Source organism: Entelurus aequoreus, linkage group LG23 (assembly GCF_033978785.1).
Source record: "Entelurus aequoreus isolate RoL-2023_Sb linkage group LG23, RoL_Eaeq_v1.1, whole genome shotgun sequence".
In the NCBI taxonomy this organism is placed as follows: domain Eukaryota; kingdom Metazoa; phylum Chordata; class Actinopteri; order Syngnathiformes; family Syngnathidae; genus Entelurus; species Entelurus aequoreus.
The window spans coordinates 18,558,641-18,576,969 of NC_084753.1; the positions used below are offsets into that span (position 1 = coordinate 18,558,641).

Below are 18,329 nucleotides of genomic sequence, written 5' to 3' on the forward strand. Positions count from 1 at the left end.
GGTAAGTAAATCGATTTTTTTACAACCCAAGTAAGTATACATGTAATGTATTAACAGCTAGATTCATAAGTAATATGTACGTATTTTGGTCATTTTAAACATGTGGCGGAGAATTACAGATGTTGTTACCAGTTTAATTTTGCCTCAATTTTCACTTTAACCGAGAGTGAAGAATTCACTAATGACTTGTTAAATTCAAGAGAGAAAGATTATACAATATTATCTCCTCAGATATGGTACGTGGTGGTTGTTTGAGCACACTGCAGGTAGTCCTGAAAGTCCTACTCCTTTATGCTTCAGTCACACGCAAGATTCTCACAGGAATGGGGCAAAAGTACAGTGGTACTAATACAATTTCACAGACGCATCCTAACGTTTGCTATTTCCTTCAACAACAACTATTATTAATCATGGCAGACTTTATGAAAGACAACAACCACTACTTTGGGACAAATGATGATCCAGAACCTTATATTTTTGAGGCTGAATATATGGAGGATGAGCTACAAGTTTTATATGTTGAGTGATAAGCAGAAACAGTAAGCAGCAGTATTGTTAAGTGCTAAAAAAGAAATAATAATAATAATAATAATAATACCTGGGATTTATATAGCGCTTTTCTAAGTACCCAAAGTCGCTTTACATGTTAAAAACCCATCATTCATTCACACCTGGTGGTGGTAAGCTACTTTCGTAGCCACAGCTGCCCTGGGGTAGACTGACGGAAATACAAACTACAAACATAATAAAACAATCACTTATTGTACAATGTCCGCTCTAACTGGGATGTTGACTTATGGGATGTTTATATCTACCCTTTTAGATGAAGAAATAATAAAAATCCCTTTGGAAGTAAAAAAAAAACAAACGAACATCTTTTGGTGTCTTTCTCGCCATCTCCGGGTCTAAGTTGAACGTCAAAGGATACCAACTTCTTTATTTATGGCCACAACCTTATCCTTATTTCAATCTGCACCAATTTTGCACTTGTTTTCAATTACGCACACGGTCTTGGTAGATCACCTGCAACACGCCCACTAATTGTACACGCTATTTAGCACTTATTTGGGCTCTTAGTAGATCAGGGGTCTAAGAGAGTACTGTAGTTACCTGGCTTCAATGTGATGGAAGAGGTTGTGCCATCGCTGGTTCACTTCCTCCAGAGAGCCGCACACTTGGGTCTGCTTGGCCTCGTCGCTGGCTAGAAGCAGCTGCTCCCCCAGCTGCTTCAGGTGGCTTTTATTCTCACTGAACAAATTGATTTCCTCCATGCAATCCTGCAGAAGCATTGAGTTTTTCTGTTTTAATGCACCATATGTCCTGAGCAACAGAAACCATGCATACTAATTATTACAGTACAGCCGTCCCTCGCTGCATCGCACTTCAAATATTCTGGCATCACAACATAAAATGTTTTATATACATTTTTTAAGCATATTGTACATATCTTTGGTCTAAATTAAGTGTTAAATTAAGTATTTTTTTTACGTTTTATATGCATTACAGTGTAATATTTGTCTTATTCTCTATTATGTTGTGGCACTCTATTAAAACAGTCACCAAGCGAGACTTCCATTTTTGGGTTAAGGGTGACAACAGGCAAACAATCAAGTTTACCAACTTTTGGCAGAAAACTTTTTGATGCACTTCATCTTCAATTCCTTCCTCATCAATAACATCTCCACGTTGGAGAGCCTTTGAGGTGAGCATTGTCAGAATACAAAGGCGGGACATAGCATTGGGCTTGGTGCGGCACTTAAGGCTAACAAGACTGCTATAGGCTATCAGCAGCTGTACAGGAAAAGCTGAGATAAACACTTGAATGACAATGCAGGACATGAACTGCTAACACAGCTAATGATCATAGCTGAAACTGTCAGGTTGATCAAGTTTGGAGGCCTTTAATCATGTTAAAATACGCATTTACAAGGTTGTAAACAGTTAAATGTACACAATACTTGATTTAATAATAATCTTAATTCGGGGAAATATGTTTACTACGGTCAAGCCAACTAATGTGGCTTTGTGTATTATGGATGAGAGTAAATCTGCAGTGGTGTTACACTGACAAAGTAAAATAAAAACAATTCCAGTGTCTAATATACAGTGGGTACGGAAAGTATTACGACCCCATTACATTTTTCACTCTTTGTTTCACTGCAGCCATTTGCTAAAATAAAACAAGTTCATTTTATTTATCATAATTGTACACTCTGCACCCCATCGTGACAGAAAAAAACAGAAATGCAAAAATGTTTGCAAATTTATTAAAAATAAAAAAATCACATGTACATAAGTATTTAGACCCTTTGCTCAATATTTTGTTGATGAACCTTTGGCAGCAATTACACCCTCAAGTCTTTTTGAATGGGATGCCACAAGCTTAGCACACCTATCTTTGGGCAGTTTCGCTCATTCCTCTTTGCAGCACCTCTCAAGCTCCATTAGATTGGATGTTAGGTGTTGGTTTTCATCCAGAATGTCTCTGTACATTGCTGCATTCATCTTAGTCTAGTCATGGAGGTGACCAAGAACCCGATGGTCACTCTGTTAGAGCTACAGCATTCCTCTGTGGAGAGAGGAGAACCTTCCAGAAGGAGCAAACCACCAATCAGGCCAGACTAAAGGCATTTCTTAGTCAAAAGTTTGCCAAAATGCACCTGAAACACTCTCAGGCGATGAGAAAATAAATTCTCTGGTCAGATGAGACAAAGCTTTAACTCTTTGGCGTGAATGCTAGACCTCATGTTTGGAGGAAACCAGGCACCGCTTATCACCAGGCCAATACCATCCCTTCAGTGAAGCATGGTGGTGGCAGCATCATGCTATGGGGATGGTTTTCAGTGGCAGCAACTGGGAGACTAGTCAGGATGGAGGGAAAGATAAATGCAGCAATAGACAAAGAAATACTGGATGAAAACCAACACTTCCCATCCAACCTGATAAAGCTTGAGAGGTGGTGCAAAGAGGAATGGGCAAAGAGGAAAGGGTGAAACTGCCCAAAGATAAGTGTGCCAAGCTTGAAGCATCATATTTAAAAAGACTTGAGACTGTAATTGCTGCCAAAGGTGCATCAACAAAGTATTGAGCAAATTGTCTGAATACTTATCTACATGTGATTTGACTTTTTTATTTGAAATATATTTGAAAAAAATTCAAAATTTCTGTTTTTTTCTGTCAAGATGGGGTGTGAGTGTACATTAAAGATAAATAAAATTAACTTTAGATTTTAGGAAATTGCTGCAATGAAACAAAAGAGTACCCATTGTATTAGAAAATGACACTTTAGTAAGTAACATCCTTGGAAGATCCTCAATTTGAACAATTTGCACAATAGATAACATCCTTGTAAAATAATACCTAACCTTAATGAGGCTATTACATTGAGCCCAGACAAGAATTGCACACAAATAATAATTTGGCAAAAAAAAAAAAAAATCTTAGCAAAGAAAAATTCTGATTTTCTTGTCTCTTCTCATACTGCCAAAAAAACAAACCTTAATATCCCTAACATACCTTTTTGAGTTTCTCTACCATTTCCTCAATGCTGAGCTCTGCACTGTGGCACACCTTCTTCTCCATCTGGGTGAGCCAATCACAGAACTCCTTGTTTTTGTCATTAAAAATAGTCCAGGCGTTGAGGCGGTCTGCAACTTCCTGTCTGCGTGAGGACACCTGAGGGAGGTGATGAAATAGCACGGTGAGTGTGAAATATTAGCTTGCACATTGTTGAAATGTGCAAGTTAGCGCCGAGCAGGCCGTGGGGTTTTCATTTTAAAAGACGGGACGGGAATAACTGAAGCCAAACCCGTAAAGCAAAACGAGAGACGTGAGCTCTTTACACTGACGAAACAAATAATTCAAAATAATCTGAAAAGCAACTCAACTACAAACTGAAGGTGTGTGTGAATTTTTAAAAGGTGATGTCGCCAAACCAAAAATAAATATGTAATCTTAACTAATACATCACACCAAGATACAATACAAATATGCCCCCTAGGGTCTGTGAGCAGTATATTGGATGACATCACAGCAATTTGATTGGATGCTAGGTAAGTGTTTTGTGACCATGCAATGGCATCATTGCAGCATCATTCTTTGAGCTTTAATCCTCTTGAAATACTCTGGGACTCAATAAATCATGACTTTTGGGCACAAGGTGGGATATACATTGGATTGGTCACCAGCCAATCACAGGGCACATGTAGACAAACAATCATTCACATCAATCGGAAATTTAGAGCAGGGATACTCAACTGGCAACGTGGGGGCAAATCCCACCAGGGAATGACACCATTACGTTCCTCAAGGTTCCATTTTAGGTCCTCTCTTTTTCATCATTTGGGCTATTCAACTGGCTAGTTTAGTTAAAAAAAACTTTTGCAGACAGTCTTTAAAAAGTCTAAAGTGCAGTCACAGACATGATCTTCGACTAGTTTTTATGCATTAGGTCTAGGGTTGGGTATCGAGTATTGATTGGAACCGGGACTAACTTTAAATTTCGATTCCTAGTTTCGATACCCAGTCCGCCGACCGGAAAAAAATAATAAGTTCGCCGACCGGAAGAAGAAGCCGCTGAACACCAACGAAGAAGCGCCCACCGCCGGAAGTGTTAGCATAGCCGAGCCTATGTAGCCGAGCGAGTCAGTTTTTTTAGCAATGGCAAAAAAAAGAAAAATAAACAAAGACAAAAGAAAAAAAACAGCCTGCATGGCAGATTTGTGTCAACATTGCAACTTTTTCTTGTTAGATTTCACCTCATTCCAATTTTTTAAAATGTTTTTTTTAAATTTTTGCAATATTATCAATTTTGCAATTTTTGCAGAATGTGTGGCGGGCCGGTAAACAATTAGCTGCGGGCCGCAAAGGGCCCCCGGGCCGCACTTTGGACACCCCTGCCTTAAATGTTCTCTGTTATGCGAAATGAACTTTTTTATTGATGTAAACAACCTGTGTTCTTTTTGAGGAGCGCAAAGGGTCAAATAATATTTGCTTCAACTCTTAATATTTTTATAACTCTTCAATTCAGGTGAAATGTCAATGAAATTACCACACTGAGTGGAGATCTGCTTCGAAAATGAACAATTCAAATGTTGCAATTCATATGAATACAAAATTATTATTTGCCAAAGTACAGCAAATAATCATAAAAGTTGGAGAACTCTGTCCTAGAGCCTGTTTAAAAATGAGAAAAATCTATCTTCTACCTCAGGGCGGCATACTTTTAAGCATTTTGTCACACTTTTCTTCATGTAAAACAATCAAAATACTATTTGGAAACAAATGATGCCATAATAAAAAAATTTGTGCAAAATACCAAATACAAAATACATTAAAACGCAAAAAAGCAAACCTTCCTGTCACAGTCTCTGCTGGAAATTCAAACCTGGCATGTCTGTCTTATAAGACTAGTGCATTAACACAAGGGAAAGTAGAGTTGTCAAAATTTGCCATTGTATTTCTTGTCCTTCAACTTTATTTAACCAGGAAAAAAAAATTCTGAGATTAAAATATTTTTCTATTTCACACAAAGTTACAATCAACAACAGTACAGTTACATATTAGAGCACAGAGATTCAATAAACCAAGTGCAAATTATCAAGGCAGTCGCTAAAGCTCTCTGTCTGGAATTAGAAGTACGTAATTAAGGACAAAAACTATATTCTACACCAATGACTGAGCAGGAAGGGGCTAGGAATAAGTTTGCGGTAAAATTTCACATGAAGCGCCCTGTGATTTAATATACACATTTTACATGTGCCTCTTCCCGCAAAATAGGGCACCAAACGGATCGTGGCCCCTACGCACAGTGCGTGATCTGCGTGTAGTGACGGGCCGCCCTGTTGTCCACTTGTTTACTTCACCTTTGAGAGACGAGGCAATTAAATGGTCCCATTCTTAGCTAGCTGAACCAAAGCAAAAAACAAAAACAAAAAAACAAAGTGGCTTCACTACACATCTGAAGGCCAGAATTTCTGTCAAACTACGAGTTGGTCGGCTGTAAGTTTGAACATTTTGTTTGTCTTCAGCTAATAAGTGAACGGCGCTTTCCATCTGTACTAGGAAGTCCGACTTTCCAAGTTCTTAGAAGTTTCAACTGGAGGTCGGATTTTCTACTCAGAAAGTCTGTAGTCCTCATCACCCCCGAGTTGGCTTTCAAAGATGGCTGAGTGTAAACAATGATGGAAGCTTCTGTAATACCTGTTAAAACTTCTGACAAGTTTTTTTTTCGGACTAAATCAGGCTCAACCAAGAACTACGACCAAATATAAGTAAGTAAGTATATGATAAGGTGAGAAAACAATACGCACGTTTTAACTCGGTGGAATGTGCTGCTGGTGCTGGTGCCAACAAATCAGAGTGGTTTGTACAGATAAATAAATATAAGGTTCTCAATCGTATTTCAATTTAGAGGGTCCGTAAAAAAAATATGTGCCCAACGGGGTGCATGACAAAAATAATTGAAAAACACTGGTGTACTGTAAGAAAGTGACCGTAATGTTAGCACTATAGCTTACATACTGTAGCTAGTACACTAGTGTTGCTAACATTTGTTATTTGTTGTATTTGATATATATGGCATCTAATAAGTGCAGAGCATATATAAAAAGTGGCTAGCTAAAGTAACAAGTGGACAAACACCACTCATTAGCATTAACACTAGAGACACACAAAACCGCATATTTCCAGTTGAGATTTCATTGAAAGCATGTTTTAACTGTAACATCCAGCATCAAGGTTGGATGTTGTCCAGCAAGGAAAAATACTATAACATGGGACATTTAAAAAACTGAACATGAAGTGGTTTATTGTGCGACATTAAAATATCATAATCAGTTAATCCCTCAGTAATCTTAGTAATCAGCTGAATGGGGAACAATCTTCAATGGAGTCTGGCTGATTAACAAGGTCCATTTTCCAAATGACAGCTTAACACCATGAAAACAAAGCATTACACAGCCGAGGCGGCGATGATCTTTTGTTCGGCCAACAGTGGTTGATGGTATATTTTACTTTTCATTGGCATTCATTTGATTTAAACGCTCCTCGCTTCTGTTTTAACACAAGATTTGTGGGCCTTATGGACCCTGGAGTATTAAATGATGCATTTGGGGGCTGCCCTCCCTCCTGTGAGGACTTTGTGCTGCCCCCTAATAACAATGGAGACTGCCCCCTGAATTCATTCAGGCCATCTGGTCGGCGGACTCATACCAGTGGCTTCCCCCAACATACAACCTGTTAACTCGACCAGGAAGACTGGAGTGGCTCAAAATCAAACCTCCTGGACATGGCAGTTATTAATAGACATGCAACAGACTTAAGTTACGTTATCTTTAATTGGAAAAACAAACGTGTAAACCATTATATTCTTCATTCTGCATCCAGACCTCAGTGTAAATGTGCCAGAGCAACATCCACAGGGCTACCGAGGGAGCAGACTATCAAAACAAAACCCAATAATTGGACATAATCGCTGGTGCTGCCGTAGCATCTGCGAGTTCCATTAACTGCTGCCAACACGGGCGCGAGTGACGGCATCAAGTTGAAGTGGGGACCCAATTAGTCGCAGTGTAAATCATCCTGTAAGCACCTTTGTTACCGGGCGGGATGACATAACTGTTGGGATCTCCGGAACAAGAGCACGTTTGTTCATGAGCCAAAAGACTTAACTGTAGGAGTTGGAGCCCCTTAAACAGTTCATGCATAGTACAGGACAGTAAAGCAGATTGAGCTTGTTGCATGCTGACCGCCAAAGAATTGTGGAACTTTTTATGCCAGGCAACTGTTTTGAAATACTCGATCAGATGGAATAGTCACTTTTATGATGAAAGCTGTCAGACAACTGTTGTTAAACACTTTAGAGAGGGAGAAAGTTTTTAATATGGCAGCTTCCAGCAATAACAATAAAACAATCTGCTTAAAACATTTATTGGACCGAAAACTGCCTGGCATCAGATTAAAGCATCATTGGAATTTTTTTTTTTAAATGATAGCACAAGAAAAACAAGTTAATATTTTTTACTAAATTCCCTCAGGCAAATAGAAGGTAGTTTTCCCTCCATGTGCGAATGTGTGATGCAAAAGCTTTGTGCCGCTAATGACCACCAACAAACCACTGGAAGAGACTTTCCCCCTCCTCCCCTTTCTGCACCTGCCGTCGCTACACTACTCAACTGGTGGCCCGGGAACGACACCAAACCAGCACCAGGTTCAGTTCAAAACTTAGGAGACAAACAATTTTAAAAAAAAGCAGATCCTTGTTTCGATATAGTAACCTTGCTCACACACATAGAACACTGGGGTCCTAACTTGTGATTCAGATAACAGGCGTTCAAGGCACCCCTTTAAGTCCTTTCCTTTTAGTCAGTTACGCATTTTTCGTAATGCAATTTATTTAATGTAAGGTGTTGCTGTAGCTTGTTCACTTCAGATGCAGTCAGTGCTTACTTGTTCAACTTCTTTAGTTATATTAGTGGTGTTCCTCAAGGTTACATCTTAGGTCCCTTTCTTTTCCAACATTTGGGTTACTCAAGTAGTGGGCCACGAGTTCCGTTAAAAAAACTTGTGAGAGACTTACATTTTTGCAGAAAGTCTTTAAAAACAGCAAAGCGCTTCTGTAACTTTGATATATTTAATAGTCAAGAATCCATCCCTTTTCTAATGCTTGTGCCAGTACGTAATATATAAGATAAAAATAATAGTGAAGGGAGAAGTTCGGACCGCCGGTCCTTAGCTTTCTGGAAATTAGTGTAATATACCTGCTATAAACCCTCACTTTTAACATCATTTTTCTATCAGTCCTCACCTTGGTGCACAACTCTTCCCACTGGATGTGGAGTTGCTCCAGCTGCTGCTCCAGCACAGCGGAGTCGCCCGCAGCCACGTACTGGGACAGGTCGGTCTTCATTGAGGCCAGGTCCTTTAATCCACCGGCGAGATGGCGCAAAGAGAGGTCCGTCTTCTGCATCACACGAACAAAAAAACAGTCAGGCGGCCATAAGCGAGCTGTGCGTTCACACTTGTGCGCCTCTTTCTTGCGCCTCGTCGCGCTGACCACCCAGATTAAAAGGGCCGTCGATGGGACAGGGGGAGGGCAGAGGGGGGTCGAGGGCTAAAAAGTGGGAGGAGAGCAAAGCCATGTGGGTATTTAATGCGGGAGAGCGGGGTAAATGCAAAAGGGGTCTTTTGGAGCAGGAAGGTAGACCATGTCTTGAAGGAAACTTTTATACCTAAAAGTGCAGCGGTTAAACACTTGTGGTGATCACAGTTGCTGTAACCATGACAACCAATGACATTTTAGAGTCACTTTAGTTTTTGCCAAGTCAACAATGTGCTATATATAATACACATTTACAGTACATTAATTAGGAGAACAGTGAGTATAACAAGTATTGTCTAATGTCATTGCCATGGCAACCCCATATCATCAACTACAAGGGGTCGAAGATGGTGGTCTTGTGTTGTTTTAGCACCAACTTCAGTGCGAACATTATTGCTCAGTTACGTGTTTTTTGTTGGCTTGGCTGATTTATTTGCACAATTTTTTTTTTTAAGCCAATACCGTTAACTTTCTGCTTCTCAAGACTGATAACTTATTTATTAGGTATTTTTGGGGGGAATATAGATTTGACTGTAGTTTGTGCACAACTGGAGGTAAGATGGAGTCAAACAACTGTGGATTTGACTAGCTGTACCTGTAGATTAGTCTTAACCAAATATGAAATCACTACTATGGTAGAGTAGACATCACATCCATAAATCAGAGAAGCTCATGTCCTGATAAGAAATAGGTATCATTTGAATTTTAACCGATACTAGTATCAAATCGGTACTTTAAATACCGTGCCAGGGCTTAAACGGTGCCCAAAGCGGTATTCAAAAAATTAAAAACATGCAAGTTAAAAAAAAAAAAAAGAAAGAAAAAACAAGGCCTTTTTGTTTTTATGGAAATTTGTGACATTCAATTTGAATAGACTAGTACTTTAAATACTTCAGTGATATAATTTAAATGATAACCAAGTAATACATTCAAAAATTAGAAACAAAATCTACAACAAATGGTCATAATTACTGCAGCAAGACAGAAAATACAGAACGTGCAAAACTTGAGTTTTGATGTTTAATACTCAGAATTCCAGTTGTTCCTGAATGCAACTTTGCCTAAGGAAGTGGTCTGCTGCTGTTGTGGCTACTAGCGAGGCCAGCGCTTTGGTGCTAACAGTGCAAAGAGGACTGCTGGCAATAAAGTTTGAGCGTCAGACTCTGAGTGCTTCTGTCAGGATGCTAGGTTTCGAACAATAATGTTACCGCAGAGCACTTGTTGCATTCACTTAGTACCGGAATAAGGCACCGATAGCTTCTTCAGTTTTCGGTGTGGATACTAGTGGGTGGCCAGTTAGGTTAGATGTTTCTCACGTAGTGTTTGCAGAGCATTTGGGACGTCTTCCTCTGATGAGTAGTTTGTATACACTGAGGTCCAATGTTCTTAGGGGCAGTTTGGAACATCCTACAAGGTAGGAGCATTTGATTTGTTCACCCTAACTCACCTACAGCACAGTACGGGAAATCTCGCCTCACTGGAGCGTTTTTAAAAATGTTTTATCGATTATCAGTACGTCATAATTACTAATTTCAGTACACACCTACTTTCATTCCAAAATTTTAAACATTCCCATTAGACAAATTATATTTTTCTTACTGGCGCTTGCAGCTATAATTACCTGAATGAGCTCCTCTTCCTCAGACTTGTCCATCTTTGCAACCAGCTGCCTGTTCAACTGGCCTCTCAGCTCCTCCAGCTCAGACATGATGCTGCTTATGCCGTCCTGACACTGGCGCCAGTCCTACATTAGCAGACGCATGACCATTAATCAGTGGAACTTTAATTGATCGAGGTCGGTAATAGTCTAAATACCAAAACGCAGGATTCAATTATGTTCTACAGAAAGGTTGCTTCTAACATAACACGCATTGAATCATTAGTTCCCAATGAGCCAAGACATTCTGGAATATTTATAGGATGATTTTGCTTATTTATCCAATTCTGTGTATTTATCTCCTTTATATTTGTGTTGTAGGGCACAGCAAAAACAGACACCAATGTGATACTTGTGCGCCTCGTTTACGTGTTCCTTTGCATCAAAATGTGTATTTGTATCATTTTTGAGTGTGTCAGTTTGGCTGCAATGGAATGAAAGCGCCCAGCTGTCTCTGGATGTGGATCAGAGATAGATTTGAGCTGTACTTTGATCCCCCTTGGCTGAAGCTTTGTGCCAGGGCTCACGCCATGCCTGTTCATGTGTGTGTATGGTGGGATCAGGGCCCGGATATGGGTCATGCGTAGCTAACCCCGCCCCTTCTCCAATGATAATACTGTTACGTACGCGTTTTCTGTGGATTTTGCGCCTCCGAAACTCACATCAACCTCCGTCATTGTGTGCGCTTTCTCAGCTCCAACACTTTTAAATGTGACGTTTATCTGAGTTTGAAATACATTCATGTCCATAATGTTTTTACCCCCAAACAATACAACTACACTGAATGCAAAAATAACAATAATTGAGTAATCGTGGCAATTACCTGAACAGTAGCGCCAACCAGTACTCTCCTCTTCTCTAGCAGTGAGTTGGTGCGTTTCCAGGCCTTTTCTGTGGTCTGCATCTCAGACTTCAGACGATCCGATTCCGACGTGGTCTCACACAAACATCTGCCAGCCTCCATAGTTTCTGTGAACTTGGACTGGAGGAGCTCCACAGCTTCTTCAACACACTGTCAAATACCAAATATCATAAAACATTCGGTATTACAACCAAGCTGTGTTGCCAACCCGAATAAGAAAAGTAGCTATTGGCTGTCCTAAAAGTCGCTAAATGACGTCATCTAATTTGCAGAGTTCGCAATTTCTTGTTCAGAGGGTGTACTGCCCCCTTTCTTTTCTTCTGATTTAAGATCAACATTTGCGATAGTGCCTAATGCAGTGCTTTTTTATTATTTTCTGTTACAGCCCCCCTGAAGAAGAAAACTTATTTTTTTTACCTTGGGGCCAATCTTTTCCACTCCAATAAATGAGTGTCTGCATGGTAAAAACTTTAATTGTACACGCAGTTTTAGACGATACATAACACGCCCAATAATAGATACAATTTTGTAGTTTGTACATGCTGTTTAGCACTCGGTATTTGGATCTTAGATCAGGACATTTGAACATTAAAAATGTATTATACATTTTTTAATTTTGTTTACGTTTTGCTCCAGAGTCACTTTTTATAAAAAAAAATTTGAGTCTGTGTGCAAGATGTTCATTTGTGGAGGCGTTCCCAGATTGCAAATAAAACCACGACCCACCCTCTCCTACAGTATCATAATTTATCTTTTAAAAATGTACTCAATATATATATCTTGAAGTCGCCACCGCTATATTTTGTCCAGACACGGTTCGAAATTAAACTTCATGAACATTATATAGATTCACCCAGTCACAACACTAGGTACACCTGCACACTCTCTAATTGATTCAGAGTGCATACAAAAACAACTGCTTTTAGAAGCATCTATTTCCCTGCATGTCGCACATCGGTGTTATTTTGCACATGCCCAAATTAGATGAAAATAATATCTTTTTTTGTATTTCCTCATAGCCTAAAAGCTTGACTAAATGTCCAAATAAGTATGCCCACGCCGCTGTGATTTCACAACGTAGCCAGACAGCAAAACCGAGCTGCATTTTGGGACTCCCCTGGATTATATAGAACTTTATATATCCCCTGCGCATGTGTCTTTTGGGAAATTGAGGTGTTTACAGCAATGTCCCCCCCTAAGTTGTCTTGTGTCTGAGCAAACGCAAAAACTCTGAGAATTCAGTGGAGGACATGTGAGCAACATCAGACGTGCACACTGTGGACACACCAGCAGCACACCTGTACCAAACCTGACATCATAAGAAGTTAAAAGTCATATTATTATAATTAAATGACACCAGTCATTTCTATTAGATTATTTTCTGATATAAGTGATTCGGCCTACTTATAATGTAAATAAACAATTTTTTTTTTTTATTAGCTAGGTACTAGTATTATATGTCCGGGTGGGTGTCCTGCTTTAGAAATAATTTGTACCCTTTTCAGAAATCACATTTAGTTTCCCTTAAAACTTTCACATGTTGCACAATGAGATGTAAGCATGGTATAAAGTGTACATTTCTGTAACTTTGTCTGTAAAATATATATATTTTTTAGCATTGCTGTAATCTAGTAACATTAACATCCATAAACTAACAGTCTTAGTCAATGAAAGTACTGTAGAATAAGCGCACATTTGATTGGGGAGTGTGGGTGTACAGTACTAGTTTCATTATAAGAGTTAAAAGTATTTATTTTTCTTAACTCTGCTGCACTATTAGCTAAAAGCTAACCAGCAAAACAGCAACACGCACGCATAACACGCTGTCAATGACATTTATTGGCTGCATGTAAGCCGCATCGTAGTGTAACAACCTGAGTTTGAGTTTGAGTTTATTTCGAACATGCAAGCATACAACATGATACATCACAATTTCCAGTTTCTCTTTTCAACATGTTCGAAAAAGAGTAGGAAGAAGCAGAGCTTATTTAATGCTGCCCCTTTTCTTTTACATAACAGTTTCTAAAACTTTTGTTCACTTCCTGTTCTCAATTTATTCACAATATACTCCATAAGTAATCAGAATAAAAATAAATAAATAAATAATAATTGGTGAAGTAAGTTACATTTCATATGATGAGATAAGTAAGATTATTTTGAGAGTGAAAGAATGGATGAATTAAATAAATTCAGCATTCTTCTTCTTTGTACTTTGTAAACACTTGAAGTTTGAAGAGTTTCTTGAAGTGGATCATATTAGTACATTGTTTGATTGCTTTGCTTAATCCATTCCATAATTTAATTCCACATACTGATATACTGAAGGTCTTAAGTGTTGTACGTGCATACAAATGTTTTAAATTAAATTTCTCTCTAAGATTATATGTCTCCTCTTTTTTTGAGAAGAATTGTTGTATATTCTTGGGTAGCAGATTGTAGTTTGCTTTGTGTATAATTTTAGCTGTTTGCAAATTCACTATGTCGTGGAATTTCAGCATCTTTGATTCAATAAATAAAGGATTTGTATGTTCTCTATATCCAACATTATGTATTATTCTAACTGATCTTTTTTTGTAACACCGGTAATTAATGAAGTGTACTTTTGTAATTATTTCCCCATATTTCTACACAGTAGCTCAGATATGGTAACACTAGTGAGCAGTAGAGAATATGAAGTGATTTTTGGTCTAGAACATGTTTTGCTTTATTCATTATTGACGTGTTTCTTGCTACTTTATGTTGCATATTTTTTATGTGAGATTTCCAGTTCAATTTATCATGAATCATTATCAATGGCATTTACAGTTTATGAGTGGTGTTGAGTTGTCCAACTTTTCGTGTGGTCAACGCATCAGTGGTTGAGCCTAATGAGTGCGTCTGTTGGCGTAAGTGAGACACAGAGCGGCTGCTGTTGATATGTCAGAGAGTTGGTTTTGGCGTGGCTTGTACGGCAGCAATAATGACCAGTTTGGCTAGATATTTTTGGTGTGGTTACAGCCGACAATAAACAGTCTTGCTCAATAATGTGATGGACGGACCTCCTGTCCTCCTTTAAGCGTCTCAACAGACGTTACATAGTGGTTAGAGTGTCCGCCCTGAGATCGGTAGGTTGGAGTTCAAATCCCAGCCGAGTCATACCAAAGACTATAAAAATGGGACCCATAACCTCCCTGCTTGGCACTCAGCAACAAGGGTTGGAGTTGGGGGTTAAATCACCAAAATGATTCCCGGGCGCGGCGCCGCTGCTGCCCACTGCTGCCCACTGCTCCCCAAGGGGATGGGTCAAATGCAGAGGACAAATTTCACCACATCTAGTGTGTGTGTGACACTCATTGGTACTTTAATCTTTAATCTTAATCTTAATTGAACAGTGTTGACAAACATTTGTTTAATCTGTTGTGGCCGCTTGTTACCTGTCACTCACACAGTTGCATTGCAAAATCCTACAGAACAAAGTGTTGTTTTTTTGTGCACAGAGGACACGCGAGCAATCGCGCACCTTTCAAGGTAAAAATTGGTTTCCACACAAACTCTAATAGAGTAATAAAATGTCAATTTAAAGAATATGCGTATAATAGGCAAAAACTGTTTTTCTTTGTGTCCCTGCCCATCTTCCCTCCATCTCTTGCCCTTCCATCTAATGAGTTATACACTTTTCGTTAGTCACTTTTTTGACAAAGAATCGCAAAATTTAGTGACAATGTCGCAAAGTTGGCAACACTGCAATCAAGACACCTATTTTTTTTTAAATTGTCGATTACACACAAGCAGTATTGACCTACTGAACATACTTTTTTTTTTCCTAGACAAAAATCTGAAGAAGACAGGTAATTTTATGTACAGGGTCTCGGATAGAACTTTGTCATTGCACTTAAAGTACAACAAAATTCCAATTTCCAGGTAGGAAAAATGGTAAACATGGGCGGAAGGAGAAAAAAAAGCAAGTCTTCTTAAGTACAGATTACGATTTACAACTTCAAACTTTCAAGGAAAAAAACCTCAAACCAAGTACAGATTACGATTTACAACTTGAGACTTTCAACTTGAGACTTTCAACGAGCCCTGCGATGAGGTGGCGACTTGTCCAGAGTGTACCCCGCCTTCCGCCCGAATGCAGCTGAGATAGGCCCAGCACCCTCCGCGACCCCGTAAGGAACAAGCGGTAGAAAATGGATGGATGGATGGACTTTCAACAAGGGGGAGGGGGCGGGCATCCGGTTCAAAGCTGCTGCCACCAGGGGCGCTTCTTTGTTTTCCATCATACCACGTAAAGTGAAGCGACGAAGGCGTGGGATGTGGGGTATGTGTGTGTGGCGTGTATTTTCCATAAATGTATTTAGTGTGTGTGTAAGACTGAAGAGTGGCTTTGCACCACAATTGATGTGCTTTCGCAGTGTTATCGTGATAACACATCCACAGCTTGAGATTTATACATGCAAAACAACCGATTTTGCCAAATGACGTCTTCCCAAGTAAGTCAGAGGTTTTCTTCCTGTCACACATTGGTTGAAAACATTTCTAAAATGTTGGGCAAGTTATCAAAAAACAGGCGTTACGATGCTAATTTAATAATTTTAAAAAACGGTCAATGAAGCAACTGCCAAGCACCTAAGAAATAGGATTTGGACTGTAAATTATTTCACTAATATTAAAAACTTGATTTAAAATGTTTTGAAAAAGAGGGGTCATTTTACAGTAAAAGGTGTCTTATATTCTAGTCAAGATGGTACTTAGTTAACACTTTGTTAAGGCTTTAAAAGCAAGTCGGAGTGTTGATATAAACAGCAACAGTGTGCTAATGCTTGCCATGTAGTGAACCCAGATCATGACTATAGTATAAGTGTGGCAGTAGGTTGAACGTGCCAAATATTAAAATCCTATTTCAAAACAACGTCTGCGTCCTTTAAAGTGTTTGATTGATTTGATCATTTTAGACCTGCCTAGCTGGCTGCATGAAATGTTAACATACTACTTACTGTACATACATTACATACTAACCTGGCATCCATCTGCAAGGCCCTGAAGCTGTGGTAATGTGACGAGTAAAGGGTGAACGGGGGACAGCAGGTTGTCAACAGCACTCAGTGTCTTCCACAGAAGCTTCTTGCCACGTTTATAGATCCTCCATTGGTAGATCTGTTCTCTCGTTGCAGCCCAGTGCTGGCTAGCCAGCGACACAGACCTGAACCACCTCCCTCTCAGATGGACCACTTGTGTCATCAGCTCAGATCTGGAGCACAAAAACCAAGGAATGGATACAATAGCAAATTGTTTACAATATGAAGAGATAATAGGGGAGAGATTAACAATATGACTTACCTTGATGTATATAATTACAAATATTAATAATACAGCAGCAACTGACACACGTAAGTAACAGTTCATTAAAGCAGCTGCCAAATCAGCATTAAACCAAAAGGATTTTACGACCGTTAACAGCCTTTGGCAGAGAAGACCAAACTTTCCTTCAGACCTCACTGATAATCCACGAGCTGTCCAAGTATCAAGAGACCACAAACAGGATTTATAGAAGGATCAAGGAGAGGGACATTTAGCTCTTCCAAGACCGGAAACATCTGCAAATTACTACACTTTGTCGCGTTGCATCCAGTATCTTTGGTCCAAACAAGCGAAAAATCAAATGCAGCTGGGAACCACAGAACTGCTCATTTTTATGTGTCTGACCCCACAAAATGCAAGCCTCACTAATTAAGAGCAAACTGGGCTTCTCGGACAAACTGAATGACCCCGAATGGAAGAAGCAAATTGTTTATACTTTTTTTTTTTTTTTACTAAGAGTTGTTTTACAAACGCTATAATAACCATATAAAGCGGAACCTCGATTTACGAAGGACTCTATTTGCGCCTTTTTTGGTTTACGAACCTTTACATCGCGCTGAATATGCCTCTGTGTGCGAACCATGTCTCGCCGTACGAACGCTTCATTCATTCATTTTCGATCGTCACTTCTCAGTGCTTCAGCGTGTGTGTCTTTTCTCGCCATTCACCAGGTTTTGTCTATTTTGCGTATTCAAAAATGGTCTAAGGGATTTGCTGTGGACTTGGAAAGAAGTATTTGCAAGGGTAAGGCCGATAATGACAACAACATGGGTCACTACATGACATTTTAAAAAACGCGGCCAAAATCTAGACACGCGGTATAGCTCGGTTGGTAGAGTGGCTGTGCCAGCAACTTGAGGGTTCCAGGTTCGATCCCCGTTTCTGCCATCCTAGTCACTGCCGTTGTGTCCTTGGGCAAGACACTTTACCCACCTGCTCGCAGTGCCACCCACACTGGTTTTAAAATGTAACTTAGATATCGGGTTTCGCTATGTAAAGCGCTTTGAGTCACTAGAGAAAAGCGCTATATAAATATAATTCACTTCACTTTACAATAGACAGATTCCCAGGCTGTTCCGAGTGATCCCCACGCAAGAGGAATAAAGAAGAGGGATCCCCGGAAGAAAAGGGACTCTTTCAGCTTCGGAGCAGTAATACACTAACCCGCTTCTCTTCTCTCTACCTCACTCCCTCTCTGCATTCATCATTGTCATTCATCTGTTCTTCTCGCTTGCATACCACAAATATTGTAAAATTGTAGCAACATGGTTGTTAGCGTATTTGAGAGCACCAAAGAGGGACTTGTGTGTGTGCGTGTTGACAGTTCAGCTTATTGCTGATGTTGTGTTTGGATAATACTGTAAAGATAT

The 18,329-nt window shown here is 39.5% G+C and overlaps 1 protein-coding gene across 1 annotated transcript in view; it reads right to left on the reverse strand.

Moving 5' to 3' along the window:
* LOC133640910 (nesprin-1-like) overlaps positions 1 to 18,329 on the reverse strand; it is a 228,250-nt gene that overhangs the window by 52,098 nt on the left and 157,823 nt on the right. Inside the window, exons 52-57 of the mRNA XM_062034594.1 lie at positions 16,618 to 16,849; positions 11,581 to 11,769; positions 10,722 to 10,844; positions 8,807 to 8,962; positions 3,517 to 3,675; positions 1,111 to 1,277 (exon numbers count right to left, since the gene is read on the reverse strand). Of these exons, the coding sequence (XP_061890578.1) occupies positions 1,111 to 1,277; positions 3,517 to 3,675; positions 8,807 to 8,962; positions 10,722 to 10,844; positions 11,581 to 11,769; positions 16,618 to 16,849 (1,026 nt within the window). The remainder of the gene's footprint in view (positions 1 to 1,110; positions 1,278 to 3,516; positions 3,676 to 8,806; positions 8,963 to 10,721; positions 10,845 to 11,580; positions 11,770 to 16,617; positions 16,850 to 18,329) is intronic.